Source organism: Phycodurus eques, chromosome 20 (assembly GCF_024500275.1).
Source record: "Phycodurus eques isolate BA_2022a chromosome 20, UOR_Pequ_1.1, whole genome shotgun sequence".
Lineage (NCBI taxonomy): Eukaryota > Metazoa > Chordata > Actinopteri > Syngnathiformes > Syngnathidae > Phycodurus > Phycodurus eques.
The window spans coordinates 13,150,877-13,168,388 of NC_084544.1; the positions used below are offsets into that span (position 1 = coordinate 13,150,877).

Sequence of the window (17,512 nt, forward strand, 5' to 3'; positions counted from 1 at the left end):
TTTAGCACAAGTAAAGTCCAACTGCTGTGGTGAGTGAAAAGACAAAAATAGCCTCATGTGATGAGAAAACAAAACATTGACAAAGCTGGTGTCATTTCCGCCCTCGTAAGAGAGACTTCCTAACCTTCATTCTTTGCTCCACATGCACCTTACTGACTATGTTTGTGTCCCCTACCCTGCTGGCAGAGTGTTGGATGAATGAATGGCTGTCCATTCCGTTAGGTCTGGTGATGCGACAAAAATAACTTGGGTGACCACAGTGACCTCTGCTTGTTCCCGCACCGCCTGTGTCCTGTTCTAATGGAGGTTTGGGCTCTATTTTTGGGGGGGGAAGCAGCTTGATTTATCTCGCTGCCCTCTGCGTCCTGAGACAGTGACATTGGCGTGGTCAAGTGGAAGTGATACCTGCTATTAAAAAACATTTTAAAAAAAATAAAAAAAACTTCACTGATGCCCTTGCAGGTTACAATCAACTTCTTTGGGCTTTCCAAAACAACTTTACAGAAATAACTGTATATCAAATTGTATCCGTGTCTGAGTGGTTATAAAACAAATGAAAAGAAGCAAGCAATCTTGCTATGGAAGCTTGTATACAGGGCTCCTGCTTTAACTTGAGCTTTGTGGGTGTTTACAGATTTAAGGGTGTACACACACGGATGCACAGGAATCCACAACATCACTCACGTTTTTAGACGCTGTCCTACGTTTGGAGTAGAGGGGTAAAAATTAATCGACAACTAACTGGTTATCAAATCAATCAACTATTTTAAGAATCGAGTAATCATTTAGAGACCTCGTTTCACTTAAAATTCTGCAAGTCCTTGGAATTTCAGCCTCTCAACAGTAAATATTCTCAGATTTATGTAGTCCTCCATGCAAGCAGACTGATTATGTTGAATCAAAATAAGGCATTGGCAAACATCTGATTTTACTTTGGAAAACAATGATCAACATTTTTGCCTATTTTATGACGGTACGGATCAAACCAGTAACTGAATTAATCATTGTACATTTTCTGCACTGTCAATTTGAAATAATGTCCTGTTTTTGAATAAAGGGATGGAAATTTCACGTTTTTTTTTAAATCCAACTCATTGATTAATCGGAAAAAGAAAACCAATGGATTAATCAATTATTAAAATAATTGATAGTTTCAGCCTTAGTTTGGAGTTACATAAAAATGTATATGCACATTTATTGTATACAAGTGTAATTTGTAGCTTGGTAATAAAGTGTTGTCCTCCATGCGTCTCAATAGTTTCAATAAAATGATGAATTTTGAGCAAGAACAAAAGACCCCCACAGTACGCTGTTTACTGTCTCTGCCTACTATTGACTCCCATGAAACTCAAACCCTGCTCACATACCAAAGAGGACCATCTCCTCCAGACTCACATTCATTTAACAAGCCTTATACACAGCTACATTTGCAAAAAAACTTATTATTAATAAGCTTTGTTATGAATTCATGGACATTTTACATTCTGCGGCCTTGTTGCACTAGACCTGACCTTATAACTGCATCACTTGAAAGTATAACAGCTTGAAAACTGAGTAAAAGTAAGAGAAAAGAAAATGTAAGTTCTTCAGAAATAAAACCAGCCTCGGGTGCTTATGTTGCTCGCACTGAAATTGAGGGCACTCAACTACTCTATCCAGAAAAAGGCTTTAGGCCACACCAGTTGTTTCATTCAGTTCCTGTGTGTGGTACGTGACACCTTTATATCAAGTTTTATTATTGCAAACTTTTGGGAAACTTAACAAGTCACCCACCAATCACAGTGCCGTTCATCAGATGGAGCGTTGCGAAGCATATCACTACAGGACAGAACAAAGTCTGATGGTAGAACTTCGGGTTGCTGATCAAGTAGTCACAAAACACAACTCAGAATTGGAGTACATGGGGGGGGGGGGGGGGAAAGATCTTTGGACATTCTTATCAAAATATCAATCAGGAGTTGGTTGAGAATGTTTAGTTACATTCAAATGTTCATCCTTACGTCGCTTTCATCATTTGTGGTGTGGGACTGTTTTTGTAAGGCGCCTTTCCTGTCTAGCACAACTGCGCCCTAGTGCACAAAACAAGAACAATTATGGCATGGTTGAATAGTTTTGGTGAATAGTAATTTGACCTAAACACTATAAAAACAACTACAATTTTGACTGAGCAACTCTTTGCTGATCATTGAATGTAAAATGTGCATTTTTTTTAGAGAATGGCTAATTGAATACCTGTAATTGACAAATATGCCTGTGTGTTGTGCAAGACTTCAACTCAATTCAGGAAGCATTAAAGTTAAACAAAGTTACAAACAGTTTTTAAAAAAAGTCATAGCCCTTAGTGCCATGTGAAATGCATTGACTGCCTTATGGGCGCTCACTTCTTTCACACACTCCACACTCTGTGGGCTGCATCAATCGCTCACTCCGTTCCAATGCCCAGGCTCTGTCCCCGGTCGTCATGGTAACGAAAGCCATGGTCTGTTTTTCATGGCAGATAGGGACCGATCCCAGCCGCGAATAACAAAAAAACCAAAAAACATTTATAGTTGTCTCCCAGACAAGATGTCCATCCATCCATTTTCCATACCGCTTATACTCACGAGGGTCGCGGGCACGCTGGAGCCTATCCCAACTATCTTAGGGCGAGAGGCGGGGTACACCCTGAACTGGTCGCCAGCCAATCGTAGGGCACATAGAAACAGACAACCATTCACACTCACATTCACACTTACGGGGAATTTAGAGTCTTCAATTAACCTGCCAGGCATGTTTTTAGGATATGGGAGGAAACCAGAGTACCAGAGGAAAACCCATGCAGGCACGGGGAGAACATGCAAACTCCACACAGGCGAGGCTGGATTTGAACCCGGGTCCTCAGAACTATGAGGCGGATGTGCTAACCAGTCATGCACCGTGCTGCCCTCAGATAAGATGTGTTACTTCAAAAGAGTTCCTTGGCACCAAGATAGGGATTTGGTGCAATCTTGTGGCATCATTTAAGAAAACAAAAATAAAAAATAAGCAAATAGGTGAGTTTTTCAGTAAATATCCTTGGATAAGTTTTAAAAAAAAAATGCATACAGGGGAATGCTGTATTCTGAGGAAAAGATGTCAGCTGCATGTTATTACGAAGTCTTTTAAATTGTGAAAAAGATGTGATTTATCCCAATATAATTAAAGTATTTAAATTATTCTTAAATTTGCATGACAGAATGTAAAAATTCCCTTTCCAGTTTATAAAGGTTTTGTAAATGGCAACAGTTTCACTCTGAAAATTATGATTTCTATTGCCAATATTTCGTATGGGATAAAATGTTTCCAAATCTGAACAAATTGGAGGTCAACAACTGTTCAGCTTGTATTCAACCTGTCCGTTCGACTGTATATCGTTTTTACCCAATTGCTAAAACACCAAAATAATACCACGAATGACTTCTGCACAAGACTACATGTGCAGTATTAGACGGAGAAATGGGCGTTATGCAGGCATGCAAAGAAAGCGAGGGGGATGAAAGACAACGGCAGCAGGGAACATAAGAGAGGGAGCGACAGATGAGAGGTGAAACGCTAGGACAACAAAAGGTGCTAATAGAAATGCTACAGAGAGATAAAGGGGATCAACACTGGACAGCTGGGCCAGCGGCACACAGGTCAAACTCAGGAAGCAGCTGAGAAGCCAATGTCACACTTTCATCTCGCCTGCTGCAGATGGATCAGCCTAAACTTTCCTCAAACGTAACCTTGCAAAAGTATGGCTTGATCCAACTTTCTCCTCTGTTTCGCAACACCACCCATCACTTTTTCCCCCTCACTGCCCTTTCCCATCTGTTCTTTCTGGCCTTCCTCTCGAGTCCTGTCACGTTTAGTCATCTTAGTCCACACCTACACACAGTAGTTCTCAGTTACTCTATCTTATTAGGTTTCTTTCGCTCATGCAACCCCTTTCATCCTGCTTTTCTCTTCATTAGACATGGCTGAGTGGAGAGCAAAGTCCATCATATCAGCCAAAACCTACCAAAGCATCTCTCATCTCCGCAGAGTCAGGATTATATTACATTCTGTGGAATGGCACTGGTGAAAACTTTAATATTTGAGTGACATATCCTCACAGCGCAGTTCAATTTTTCCACTCTCTTCTCAGCTAATTCATGACTGATTTACTTCCGTGGCAAAACAAACAAAGCGTGACAAATCCAGATTATTGTCTGCGGCCGAGATAAGGTTATAATGAGAAAGTGCATCAAGGGAAATTGTTCGTTTTTCAGGAAGATGTCTGACTTACTGGGGTTGCCAATAATAACTTCCTGTGTCCCCCGACTCTAATGGGAAAGCAGTAAAAGCTGAAAAGTGGTTGAGTCTGAAAAGACAGATTTCATTACAATATCTTATCTATGGAGGTAGACTGTAGTTCACGTGTCTCACCGGTGAGAATCATCCACAAAGACAGGGATAAGGAAAAGGAATTGATTAAAAAAGACAAAAAAAATACAATTTTCTGAACCATGCTTGATTAATAGCAGATGTAGCAAACTCAATCCGGCCCGGCGCATCATTTTATGTGGCCCCTGAAAGTACATTATTTGCATCAACTTCAATGATTTTTGCTAAAATCCTTACCAAAATTTCCAATTCTCATATGTATTAAATACTAATTGTGAGATATTCCAAGCATTATTTTGTAACCGCAGTCCTTTGGACAGTAACTTGAACAATAGTTGAACAAGCTATTATCCTTAACTTCTGATTTAAAAACTAGTTATCCACCATTTTGAAGTTTATTTTGTATGCAATAATATGATGAGGCGATTAAACATTTTTATTGTTTCAGTCATAATGTACGGAGCCACAGACATGACGTAAAATAAATAGCAAGAAATAGTTACATCGAAGTAATTGTTCGTGCGCGTGAAGTAGTTACTGCGTGCGCACGAAGAAGCCGTGGCTCCGTACTGGACTGGAGGGTAACCAAATCGAGCGCACTTTTACGGACTTGTTACAAACGACGCAGCCGAAACCGCAAGACAGAGTTTAAAAGACACTTTAAAAGCAATACTTTCCCTGCCGTACTTTTTTGTAGTCTTGCTGCGGGACAAGCCGTCATGCAAATGCCATAGAAGAAATAACCTCAATTCGCAAAGGTGTTTCAATATTTGCAGAGATGACCAGATATCATCATGGGAAAAATCTGCCTCCATCTTACTTGGAGGCGTGTTAGTACATACTAAACACATTAGGAGGTAGAACTGGGCCTGTCAACAGGCCAGTTATTAGCTCGGGGAAAGTGGGCAGGACTACAGAAATGAACATGGATTACTCAAGTATGACTGACAGCTTCTGAAGGGCTTTTTGCGATTTACTGAGTAATATGGGACTTGCCTTAATTCAGCGGAGGACGTTTTTATACTGTGGGCTGTCTCTGTCATCTTGGCATCGTTGCCTTGCTGAGCATGCCAACAGGGAGGAAATCTTTCCCTGCGTTAGCACCCCTGGCAACAGCTCGCCCAAAGCAGCAGCTAATACCGAGCTAGTACTTCGGTCTATGCAGTTCTGTTTTAATGAGGACCTTACAAAGGGGTCGTGTGTGGTCCGATAGCCTCCATGCCCCCGATCCCAACAGACCCCAAAAAAGTACATCACGATCACACTTTTGGGACAATTTTCAACTCCTCGATCCTGTATCGCCTGAGAAATTGCAGAATCTGCGACACGACCCTTTTTGACACCCAGACTTTGTGCCTCCATTCCACCTATGGGCATATAATTCATATTTCACAGTGCTACCAAACTTAATAAAATTAATATTATTTTTTAAAGTTGATGAAAAAAATGTAAGCCTTGATTGAAGATAGATTTGTTCATCAGGCCGCCTCTAACCGCATGTCATGGGACTACTTTTTCCGGTGAGTGGAGCAAGGCTACTAATGCTAGTCCAACTATGTGAGGAGAGCCGAGGAGAGGAAGAAAGATGGCTAATACTCAGGAAAACCCTGAAATTGTGGATCGTCCAAGCACATTTAGGTCAGCAGTAATAGTAAGTTCTTTGTTTTTACATATTTTGTTATCTGAGGTCTGGTTAAGAGCGCGGACCGGAGTCACAGACCGAACGAAGTCTGTTACCTCAAAGACGATATACATACTTCATGTATAATATTAAGTGTTCTGAAAAAATTTGCTATCATAATATATAAATAAATACAAATATATATCGCAACATTGAGTAGCCCTCAAGTCTTAAAGCACACCTCGTTTAGCTCTTGTTTGACTGCTGACAGCATCGTATATACAGGGTATCAAATGATTTCAATTTTCTCTCTGCCAACTTTCAACAATACTATGAGATGTACAACAGATGACTCACCTGCCAAAACACAGCAAAGGCTAATGTATCTCCAGTTTGAATTACATTAAGCATAAGGTGTCGTCTCTAAGCTGTTTAATGCATTGTTGGATGACAGGCTTTAATCAGGCTCAGCGGAGCCAGCGGATTAAATCACTTTTTATCTGCACTTCCTTTGACTTTCCCATTGCTCAGGGTTGCAATGTAAATCATAATGTGTCCCTGTTGGTCTCACTTCAGTGTGTTTTATTGCTGTAGTCACATTTCAAAGATTTAATTTATTTTGTCTATTGAGTAAATCCATATGCTTTGAAAAACAAGAATAACTCTTTGTGCTCACCTGAACATAACAAATGGATCATTTTTCTAAACAGAGATTGCTCTGTCTGGACGAGACCATCAATCGCTAAACACAGAGCTTACAATACAACAAAGTCTTTGGAGCATACATGCTCAAGAGATCCCATCTTTGCGGAAGTATATGCGCGATCATGGTCCGACAACAGCGACAGCGGCCGCTGCATTCCACTGAATTGCTAAACAGCTGTAGCGCTCCATCAGAGCTATCGATCATGTCCCTCTCTCTGAATCCAAATCAGACGTGTGCACAGCAGAGAGGCTCGAGTGGGCCCCGGTGACGGCTGTGCTGGACAGCTACGCACCGCTCATATCAACCAGGCATCAGTGAACAACCCTGACCTGGATAGCTGATTACATGCATCCACACGTGAGCACTGTCCAACTTGAATGCATAAACAAGCGTTCAGTGGAGATCCTTCTTCTAACAGTTGAATGTAAATATAAGGGTGTCCCATAGTTAATGCACTTGCACTGAATGAATGAATGGCCAGGGACAGCCAACATCAATACTATTATTTTTTTTTTTTTTTACTTATGATTGTTCTGTTCTTAAATTAAACTCGAACTAAATTAAAAAACAGAATTTCCAAAAATAAATAGGTTCTGAGATGAGTCGATTAAATCAGTCAATTGACAATTGTTAGGAAATTATAGTATTTGAAAGAGTCCAATTAGATTTTGACTTTCATATTGCTCAAAGTGGAAAGTCTTAAATAGAATGCTTCTAAAGTCATACATTTTGGAATTCAACCAAAGTTCTCAGCAATGACGGGCTTCTAATAGTCCAAAAAAAAAAAAAAAAAAAAAAGCCGGGACTGGATAACGTGTCCACTCTACCAGATAAAACTGTTACCATAGCGGCAACAACAACACTAGTGTGACTACGGCAATGTTTTGTGTTGGGAAAAAATACAACAACAACAACAACAACAACAAATGTGCGGTATTGTCCCTGGGTGCGCCAGAGAGGACTATTTGGGCCGTCCATTTTTCAAGGAGAGCTTGACGTAATGTTCACATACTTTTAAAAACACTAGCAAGCAAGCAACAAAGAGCTTATGAAGCTAGTTAGTGCTAGCACTAATGTTTGCCGTAAACCGACATTTTGTCGATTCATTATCTTTACGTTTCGGCAACATTGATTTGTGCACGTGAATAAATGTTGACAGTGGCAATCAAGGCCAGCGGCTGCTCCTTGGTTCCCCCCCAGCCCACCTTATCCCCACCCCACCTTGGTTCCCCCCCCAGCCCACCTTATCATTCCCTTGTCGGGTGCCCCTAAGCGCTCTCCTTTCCAACACACAAGGGACACTCTCCCGCCCTCGGGCTGGGCAGGGACTGGCTGCATTGCGGGCCCTGCGGGTTGGGGGGCGTCTTGCTCTCCTGTGGGTGGAGGGGGGCGATTGGTGGGTTGGGTTTGGCTGGGGGGGGTGGCATTAGGTCCCTGCGGTCCCCACTGGGTGGCCAGTTGTCGGGATGCCTCGGTGGGGCCGGCGGACAGCCCTATGTTGCTCGGTGTGGGACGTGTCCCGTCCGCCGGGCTGCTCTCTGGTGGACCCCTGGGCCTGATCCCGCCCCTCGATTGATTGGGTGGGGTCCTCCGCCACCGCGGTGCGGCCACAGCAATTATAGAACATTTCTGTCAGCCTTTGTGCATGTAAAACGGTATCAATGTATCCGCAGACACACACCCCTAGGACTCTTTCACTGGGTGTGGGGGTCACGCACTTACTGCGACAAATAATTCATGAATATGCAATCGCGTGTGAATCCCCTCACTCATACTCTTGTACTGTAGACTTTTATAATTCACATAATTAATGCCACCACACTTCAGTTGTACAGTCGGGTTCACGACCCTTGTACTGCATGCTTCTTCTCGTGTCCTTGTCCTGTTCTATCTTGTCCTGTCCTTCCCTCAGTGGGGGTGTAGCACTACAGCCCTATGCAAGCACTCATATTTAATGTTTCATTGTTGTAGATATTGTAATGATTTACTTCTCTCATCCTGTTTATAATTAGTGCTTTGTTTTTTGTCTTTGTTTCTCTCTCCTTTCTAGAAACTTTGTTCTGTTCGACTGATCCAGTCTGATTCTCAATAAACTCAATAATACCACAATGGAAGCTCCACTGTGACATAGTAAAACTGTTCCAGCATGAAAAGGATACAGATTTTCCATTCTGCTTGACCTAACAGCCGGACAGGACAAACCCAACCCCCCCCCCCTCCCCCTCCCAAAAAAAAAGAAAAACGGAATCAAGGGAGGCAAGGCGCCATTGTGAGATGCAATCCAATTGATTGACATCAAGGTGCTATGTCAGAGGCTTATCATTGATATCTCACACTACACGGAAGATAATCCCAAAAAAAATCAAACGCTAGACTTTGCATTTTGGCATCGTAGGGCTATCGTAGTGCCAAATTGCTGGTCGTGGATTATGTCACACTAGAAGATGTTTTGTCATCCTGATGAAATACGTCAAGCCAAATGTGGAAAGTCAGCAAATCGGGCCTATAATGGGGCTAAAATATTGTAGACTGATTCAGGCATAAAATTCCAATGTTTTAAACATATTCACACAATGAGTGACATAATGACTAATCGCTGATGCTCCTGATACTCAGACCACCCAACTGCACCCAAAGTGACCGATGACAGTAGCCTACAGTCAGACAGAAAAATGGATGTCTGGTTACACTTACCAAGCATCGACTTCCCACCAATATCTTGTTGACTACTTATTCTTGCTCCCAATTTCAGTGGTGAACTAATATTTGCCTCCAGGTAAAAATGAATGGAGGAGTTCCGACACTAAGTAGCCTAGTTGGAGATGCAGATGCTTTTCAGATACTGTCTGCGTTGGAGATGCTTAGTGAATACGCATGAGAAGACTCTGTTTATGGGCAATCATGCAAGTTTAAAGTGTGATTTTATACCATAAGTGTGTGCAGCGGTACAGCAGCTGCTGTGTATGTTTGCTATTTCAAATGCTAAATGGTGGGAAAAACATTCAAATTATATAGTGCATTGACATTCCATTGGGGTCAACGTTAGTGGAGCATGACTGTATTTATGCTCATGCGGTTTGTGTGCTAGTAGAGAGCTGTGGTCATGGCTGTCACACACATTTATACATGTGCATGCACGCATGTTCCCAGGAGTTGCATCGGACCTTTCAAAAGATGATGGATGAAGAAGCTGCCCTGTGCAGCGAGGGACTCTGGGGAAATACCACCACCGCCATGACACACGCCGACATTCTCCACACACAAATGTAGTAGTATATGGTATGTGTTCCAAAAAGGAACAAGTCGAAAGTGCACATTAAGAGAGCGCGCACAAACATACTGAAACAACATGTGCACATAAACACATAAACGCTGCTCTTGAAAAAACCTTTGGCAGCAGCTGCTCGAGAAGTCGAGGAGGGTATCTGAGTCTGATCCACAGTGAAATATCCATAGACAAGGAGACATGAACAGTGGCAGATGTCCCGTGTCTAATATGGCTTAAATAGATGTACAGCACATTAATAAAGACTTGTTACGAGTTGTTTGCCGTTGGTGTGACCCCTAATCAGATTTTTATTTCCAGAAGCCTAACAAATTTGAACAATTGGACCAGAGTCCTACAGCGTATGCCTCTTGACTTTAGAGGTTCCATCGTATTATCCTCCCTTCCTATATGCATAAATGCAAGCATACACTCGTGCTCACCATTATTGGCACCCTTTCATTTTTTTTGTATAACCTGTGTAACAGCTTTAGAAATAAATGGAAATGTACCAAACTTATATCATCAAGATATCTTAATTGGAGGTCCAAAGTAATATTGGCTCCCCGCCTTAATATTTGGTTGCACAACCTTTGGCAGTGATGACAGCCTCCAGACATTTTTTTGTGTCCATCTTTAAGCTTTTTGCACTTCTCAGGTGGTATTTTCTCCCACTCTCCCTTTGAAATTTGTTCAACCTCTGGAACATTTGCAGGGTTCTTTTCCCCAATGGCAGATCTCATAAATATTGTTTATCATTTGTTCTTTTGTATCAAACACAGGTTCTCTGTAGAAAAATGTTGGTTCACTTGATTCATTTTCTTCAGGAGCTACTCCACATTTAGTTCTTAAACTTTATGGGTGCCAATAATAGTGAGCACGACTGTATAACATCCTTCAGCAAATGCAGCCAAATTGTTTTCAAGCAGCACATCAATCTTGTCACGTATTGAGAGTCGTTTCAAATAGATAACGCACCTTAAAGGTTTCATGTTGTCCATGCTTTATGGAAGGGGCCCTTCACCCCTCAGTAAAATGTGTGACACATATAATCCTAGGTTTAATTGCCTTATATTTCAAGATTTAAAATGTAGGGTTAGTTATGGTGAGTGTTAGGGTTTCCTGTGTGGAGTTTGCATGTTCTCCCTGCACTCGAGTAAGTTTTATAAAAAACATGCATGTTAGGTTCTTTGACGACTCGAAAATGTCCTCAGATGTGAACGTGAGTGTGAATGGTAATCTGTCTATATATGCTGCGCGAATGGCTGGTGACTACTCCAGGGTATACACAATCTCTCACCCAAAGTAATAGTCAACAAAGTCCCTATTATTGGATGCCCCTTCAAGATTATCCTGAGTGATCATCCTGTGGTGTGAGATGTTCTAAGAGTGATTTTTCCTCCCCGATCAGCTTGAAAAACGGTCAGGGCCGACAAGTGTTTATGTTAAACTTGTTCAACATTTATGATCGCAAAGTGGTCAATCCGGCATATGCAAAAACTAGTTCCGCATTTGGCAAAAAAGGTCCCAGCACTTCCTTCCGGATTGGGTAAATGGTAGAAACCTATAGCAGGAGACCTGACAAAGCACCCGTAGGAACGTCTACAATGTCTTGTGTTTAGCACAAGCTGTCACCACATAGCCACCAAAGATGACAATAACCAGTGTTTAGGCTTTCATGTTTACGTATATCATATCGTATTGGTATAAAAAAAGGATATACATGTATTTAACTTTTGTTAAAAAACACTGGGTATAAAGAAAACAACATTTTAGCAGGTTTGGCTTCAAACTCTCATGTCATTAAACCTTAGTTATGCTCATGCCTGTGAATATTCTCATTCATCCGGGTCATTTCATTCTCACGGCATTGAATCAATCGCAACTGGACTGTTCTGTTTGTCGGAGACATTTCGCCTCTCAACCGAGCAGACTTCCTCAGTTCATGCAACAAGGCTTAAGGCGTCTTTATACTGACAATGCGGCTGTCCTGCGCATAGTTTGCCTTTATACTCGAGAGCAAACCACGCGCACAGTTTTGAAAATGTACTGCAGTTCACCTCCAAGTCAGGGGTGTCACTATGGCTGGTATTGGCTAGAACATCACAGGGTGGAGTTTCCTCTTCATTTTTTGGGCCATTTCTGGTAGCCGTTTTTACTTTCCTTTTAGTAACAAGGAACAAAGAAACAACAATGGCGACCGTGGAACAGTGTCTGCTAGAACAAAGGCACCTAGATGACCAGATGGTACGTTTAATTATGCTGCAAAATCGATTGAGAAGGCGGCGGCGTAGATGGTAGGTAGAACCGAGGGGCACGCCGAGTACGTCACCACAGCATGTGACTAAAACGGACCAATCACGAGAGATGATCTCACAGCAACTATTTTTGCTGTGTGCGCGTCAAGCTACGCAGAGGGGCAGCGCAGGGCAATTCGTCGGTCACGTGATACAATGCGGGCGTTGTCGGCCGCGCAACCGCGGGGGTATAAAGAGGCCTTTAGTTAGGACACACTAGCCAAGCCGGGTTAATGCATCCTAACCAAGCTTAGTTACTGTATGCTCGTTGGCGACCGTACACAGGAAGTCTGCTAACCTCCGTTCTAGGTTTGGTCATGTGACGTTCCACATACTGGATAGCGGATACTGAGATTAGCCAAGTGACTAACTCTGTGATTTTAACATGAAATGAAAAGACTGCTAATTAGAAAGTGACCTGAAGCTCACACAGTAGCCCAACACAAAGCAACTGGTTGTTTTGAGAGCTTGTAGAACGAGTCACCAAAGTCATTCAGCACAATAAAAATCAGCATATTGCAACAGCAATGTAGGTACCAGGTAAGCTAACAGCTGGATGGCTTGTGGCACCATGCTGCCTCTCACAGGTCAGTCTTGGTTTGGGGGAGGAGACTCACAATGTATGTGGTGTGCTCCGTAGGTCAACTCGACACACATGGCCATTTGTTCCTTGTCGTGTGGAGTATGTGAAGATGTGACATTTTAAATATTGGTCAAAATGTTAATCATTATGTTGGTACAATCCCGCTTTAGTAAAGAGTAAAAACAAATGATTGATAAGTTTTATTGCTTTGAATGAAAGTTTGCTTACATCACGTAAATTGTATACCGATGTATTTTCTTTTTTTTTCTCGCACATTTTTTTCCCTCAATAACACTAAGTGCCGCAAAAATCAAAATCAAAAACGTAAAACGCATAGTTAATCCCTTGATACAATGGAGGTCTCACAACTTGGATGATGTCTCATGTCACATGATGCAAAGGTTGTAGGTGACTTCTGTGGCATTTTTGCCCCAATAAGCATTAGGTGAATTCAAATTGTGTGACTTTAGATGTTACATTTAGACGTAAAAACAAACCAATGTCACTAGTTCTAATTGCTTTCTTAAGTCGAGGCAGTCAATCCGCCTGCTTAGCACATGTCTGAACGATCCATTAACAATCATAAAGTCTGAGCAGCGGACAGATAGGCCCTTAAAGGTGAAGGTCAGTCTGATATTACAGCTTTAAAGGTTTCCTATTATGGCTCTACTTCAATGTAACTACTCACCTTGCCTTTAATAGCTGCTGGCTATGCAGTGGCTGAGCATTTCAGAAATCCAGACTGTCTGAGATATTACTGGAAAGTGGAAAGCAATATATAGGTGTGTTTTTGTGACGCTAGTTGGAGGTGTGGGTATTGTTAATGAAATTGCCCCAGGGGTGAAGGAGAGCTCCTTGGTGAGGCCTTGCCTGGCTGGCACATCCTGCTGGGATGCGCAAGAGGCTTCGAGCTCAGCAGTAGCTGGCACGAAAACTGCTTAAGTGACACTTTTTATCCCTTCATGGAAACCTTGCCCTCTGGTTCTTTCTTTGCTACCTTTAGTCTGCCTTTCCTTACCCCCTTACTTGTCCATCATCTCCATTGCTCTGTCATTTTGTGTTTCTAGCATATTGAGTAGTAATGATGACTTTGAACAGAAAAGACAACTTGCTGTGCAGGAAAAAAAATAAAAATAAAACAAAAACAAAAACCACAAAAAGCACTAGGTATATTTGAGCTTTCAACCTTTCCCCCCCCCTGACTGCTCTCCCCTTGCTCAGCTTGAGAGAGGACATGGCAATGGTGAGCAGGAGCGCAAAGAGAAGAGAGTGCAAGCTCTTAGGAAGATTGCAAAGAACATCACAAAGGAATGAGGGTGAATATTAAGTGGTTTATCTCTCTCTCTCTCTTCCTTGCCGGATAAGTTCTAGTTTGCAGAAGTAGCAAGACCAAAGATGGAGAGAAATGGAAATAGATAGAAGGAATGACATAAGGAAAGCTCAGCTATTTGGCTCCACCGCTAATGACAGCAGTCAGAGCCAACAACACACACAATCTAGAACATCGTCCAGCAGATCTGAGCAATCATTATAAGATAATTAGAAAGACTGTTGCTTGTGGCCAAGATATGCATTTTACATGAGCGTGAAAAGGTGCAAAAAGGTCAGGTAAAAAAGCCTCACTTGGAATTCCTGGTGGGGTCTTTAGGTATTTTCCATTGAAATGCTGGATCACGACTTCACATTTCTCTGTCGACTCCATCCTGTGACCGAAAAAGGACACATTATAAGTGGTTTCATTAACTCATTAGATTACTAATCAGGTTTTTTCATCAAACTGTCTTATACTCAAACGTTGAATCAAAGCAACCAGACTTCTTGTTTGTTGAAGATGTTTCACTTAATCCAAAAGGCTTCTTCAGTTCAAAATTTTCCATTTAGAGTCCCTCTATTTATGTCTCACACTTAAAATTTAGAACTGAAGAAGCTTTTTGGATTAAAGAGGAAATGTCTTCAACAAAGAAGTAGTAGTTCAGTTGCCTAGATTCAACCTTTGCGGATTACCATGATCTAGTAGACTGAGAATGTACACAGACATACAAGTACAGAAAATGGAGCAGTATAAAAGTATATTCCCTGTAGCATAACATGAGGGCAACATGCTGGCGCATATGGTTAGTGTGTCTGCCTCCCAGCCGAGGTTGCCGGATTGAATCTTGGGCCTATCTGTGGGGAAGTTTCATGCTTTCTCTGTGCCTGTGTGAGGTTTCTCAGAGGATAGGCATGCATTCATTCATTCATTCATTCATCTTCCGTTCCGCTTCTCCTCACTAGGTCTGCGGGCGTGCAGGAGCCTATCCCAGCTATCTCCGAGCGAGAGGCGGGGTACACCCTGAACTGGTTGCCAGCCAATCGCAGGGCACATATAAACAACCATTCGCACTCACATTCATACCTATGGTCAATTTAGAGTCTTCAATGTTAGCTTAATTCACACAAAATTGTTCATTGGTCTGAATTGGCGTTTGTCTACATTTGCTCTTTTATCGACTGAGTTTAAAACCAAATAGGGCAATTTGTAGGCGGCACAGTGGTAAACTGGTTGGCACGTCTGCCTCACAGTTCTGTGGACTGGGGTTCAAATCCCGGCCCCGCCTGTGTGGAGTTTGCATGTTCTCCCCGTGCCTGCATGTTTTTTTCCCGGGTACTCCGGTTTCCTCCCACATCCCAAAAACATGCGTGGTGGGTTAATTGTAGACTCTCAAATTGTCTGTAGGTGTGAATGTGAGTGCGAATGGTTGTTTCTATGTGCCCTGCGATTGGCTGGCAACCAGTTCAGGGTGTAGGCGCCCGGAAATAGCTGGGATAGGCTCCAGCACGCTCGCGACCCTAGTGAGGATAAGTGGTACAGAAAATGGATGGATGGAGGGCCATTCGTAGGTGAATTAAATAGACATCATCAGTACCCCCCTACCCAGTCTCGATTACGTGCATGCTGCAAGAACTAAGATAAGGGCAGGCAAAATTCTCTTGGACCCTCCATGTCCTGGTCGCCACCTTTTCCAGCTTCTACCCTCAGGTGGGCACTATCGAACAATGCACATTAAAACCAGCAGACATTCAAATAACTTCTTCGCTCTTGTCATTAACTTCTTAATCAGTTGACTTTGACTTCCATAGTGCCACGTTGCCTTTTTTTCTGTATTGTGACATTTTTACCGTACTCCTTGTGGCTTTGTCACTCAGCGGTATTTGCATAACTGTTGTTGATCACTACTGGCCACTTACGTGCTAGAGAATTCTGCACCATTTGCACAATTTTTGTTGTATTGGCGTTACCATGTTACTGGCACACTTATATAGCTCAATTACTATCCGTACTTGTGTTTTTAATGTCCTAAATGTATATTTTGGTGTAGTGGCTTGTTTGCTGACGTAGCAGGGTGGCTCTAACTACCGGAGACAAATTCCTTGTGTGTTTTCAACATACTTGGCCAATAAAGATTATTCTGTTTCTGATTAAACTTCACAATTGTCAAGGGAGTGCCTGGGCAAAACAATAAGAAGAACAATTACTTCTTACTGTTACTTTAGTTATTCCCTCCAGAAAGAGTTACATCCAAGTGTTTCATCTAAAACGATCTGAGAGATTAGTAGAGATTAGAACCAATCCAGTTTGATTAACCAAGTGAGAAGTTCATCGAGAAACTTGGGTTTAATCAGGGAATGAGTTTTTTTTCAGCTTCACCCTGCCAAAAAGAAAATAAGTCTCCAAACGCAAGCAGGAGTGAGACATTCATGGTAATATACTTGCAAAATTCATTGCTTTGTAGATTCTCGTGCTTTATTCGCTCTCACCGCTGAGAATACTCTTATCATTCTGTCAGCCGCCCACTTCTCTGTCCTCATGCTCTCATATCTCCACCGTCATCCTTCTTTCTTTCTTTTTAACAGAGCTTCTTTATCGCTCTCTCTGTCCCATCCATCTTACTCTCAGCCCGTCTGAACCTCTTCCTTTTGACGGCTCTCTCATTCCTCCCTGTCTTTCAACCTTGCTCACTTCCTCCATCTTTAACCATTCTTTTCTTGCCTTCCTTTCTTTGCCTCACCGCTCATCCTTTTGTTTCTCTGCTCTAGCGTTTCTATATCATCAACCTTCTCTCCATCCCTCTACTTTTAGAATATGTCATCTTTCACACTTCCTAGCGTCATCTATCTTTAGCTTATCCAGTATCGGTCGATTTAACTCCATTCTAATGACACTTAACCAGTTAGGGTAACCACAAGTGATGCTCAAAATGCTCTCATTGGGCCTAGTACACTCACAATGCCTATGCACAGATTTGTGCTTAAATCGTGCGTATGCCTGTTTGACGCACAAATCTTCAATTTGTACAAACTCAGACCATGTGTACGCGGGAATCATGAAAGATCAGCTTTTGGGAGAAAAAAAAAAAAAAAAAAAAAAAAAAAAAACACCAAACAGGCATCTTTTACCCAAGATGGGCAAAGTATTGGTAGTACAGACATTCATAAATTTAATTCCTAAATTTAGGAATTTGGTAATGAGCTGGCTAATGTCCTAAATAACAGTGAAAAGGACACTTCATCACTTTTAGCCTCGTTCCGTTCCAGTGCTTGTAAATCCTGTGTGTATGTAAGTGTTTATCTGTTGCTGTATGTGTTTTGGAAGTGGTTACAAAACGAGCAGCTTGCG

General features: G+C 42.0%; 1 protein-coding gene across 4 annotated transcripts in view; it reads right to left on the minus strand.

Moving 5' to 3' along the window:
- rbms3 (RNA binding motif, single stranded interacting protein) overlaps nt 1-17,512 on the minus strand; it is a 308,492-nt gene that overhangs the window by 85,479 nt on the left and 205,501 nt on the right. For all 4 annotated transcript variants that reach the window (XR_009767246.1, XM_061664510.1, XM_061664511.1 and 1 more), the window contains exon 6: nt 14,479-14,558. Coding sequence is in view for 3 of the 4 variants with exons in the window: in XM_061664510.1 (XP_061520494.1) it covers nt 14,479-14,558 (80 nt within the window). In the remaining variant the exon portion in view is untranslated. The remainder of the gene's footprint in view (nt 1-14,478; nt 14,559-17,512) is intronic.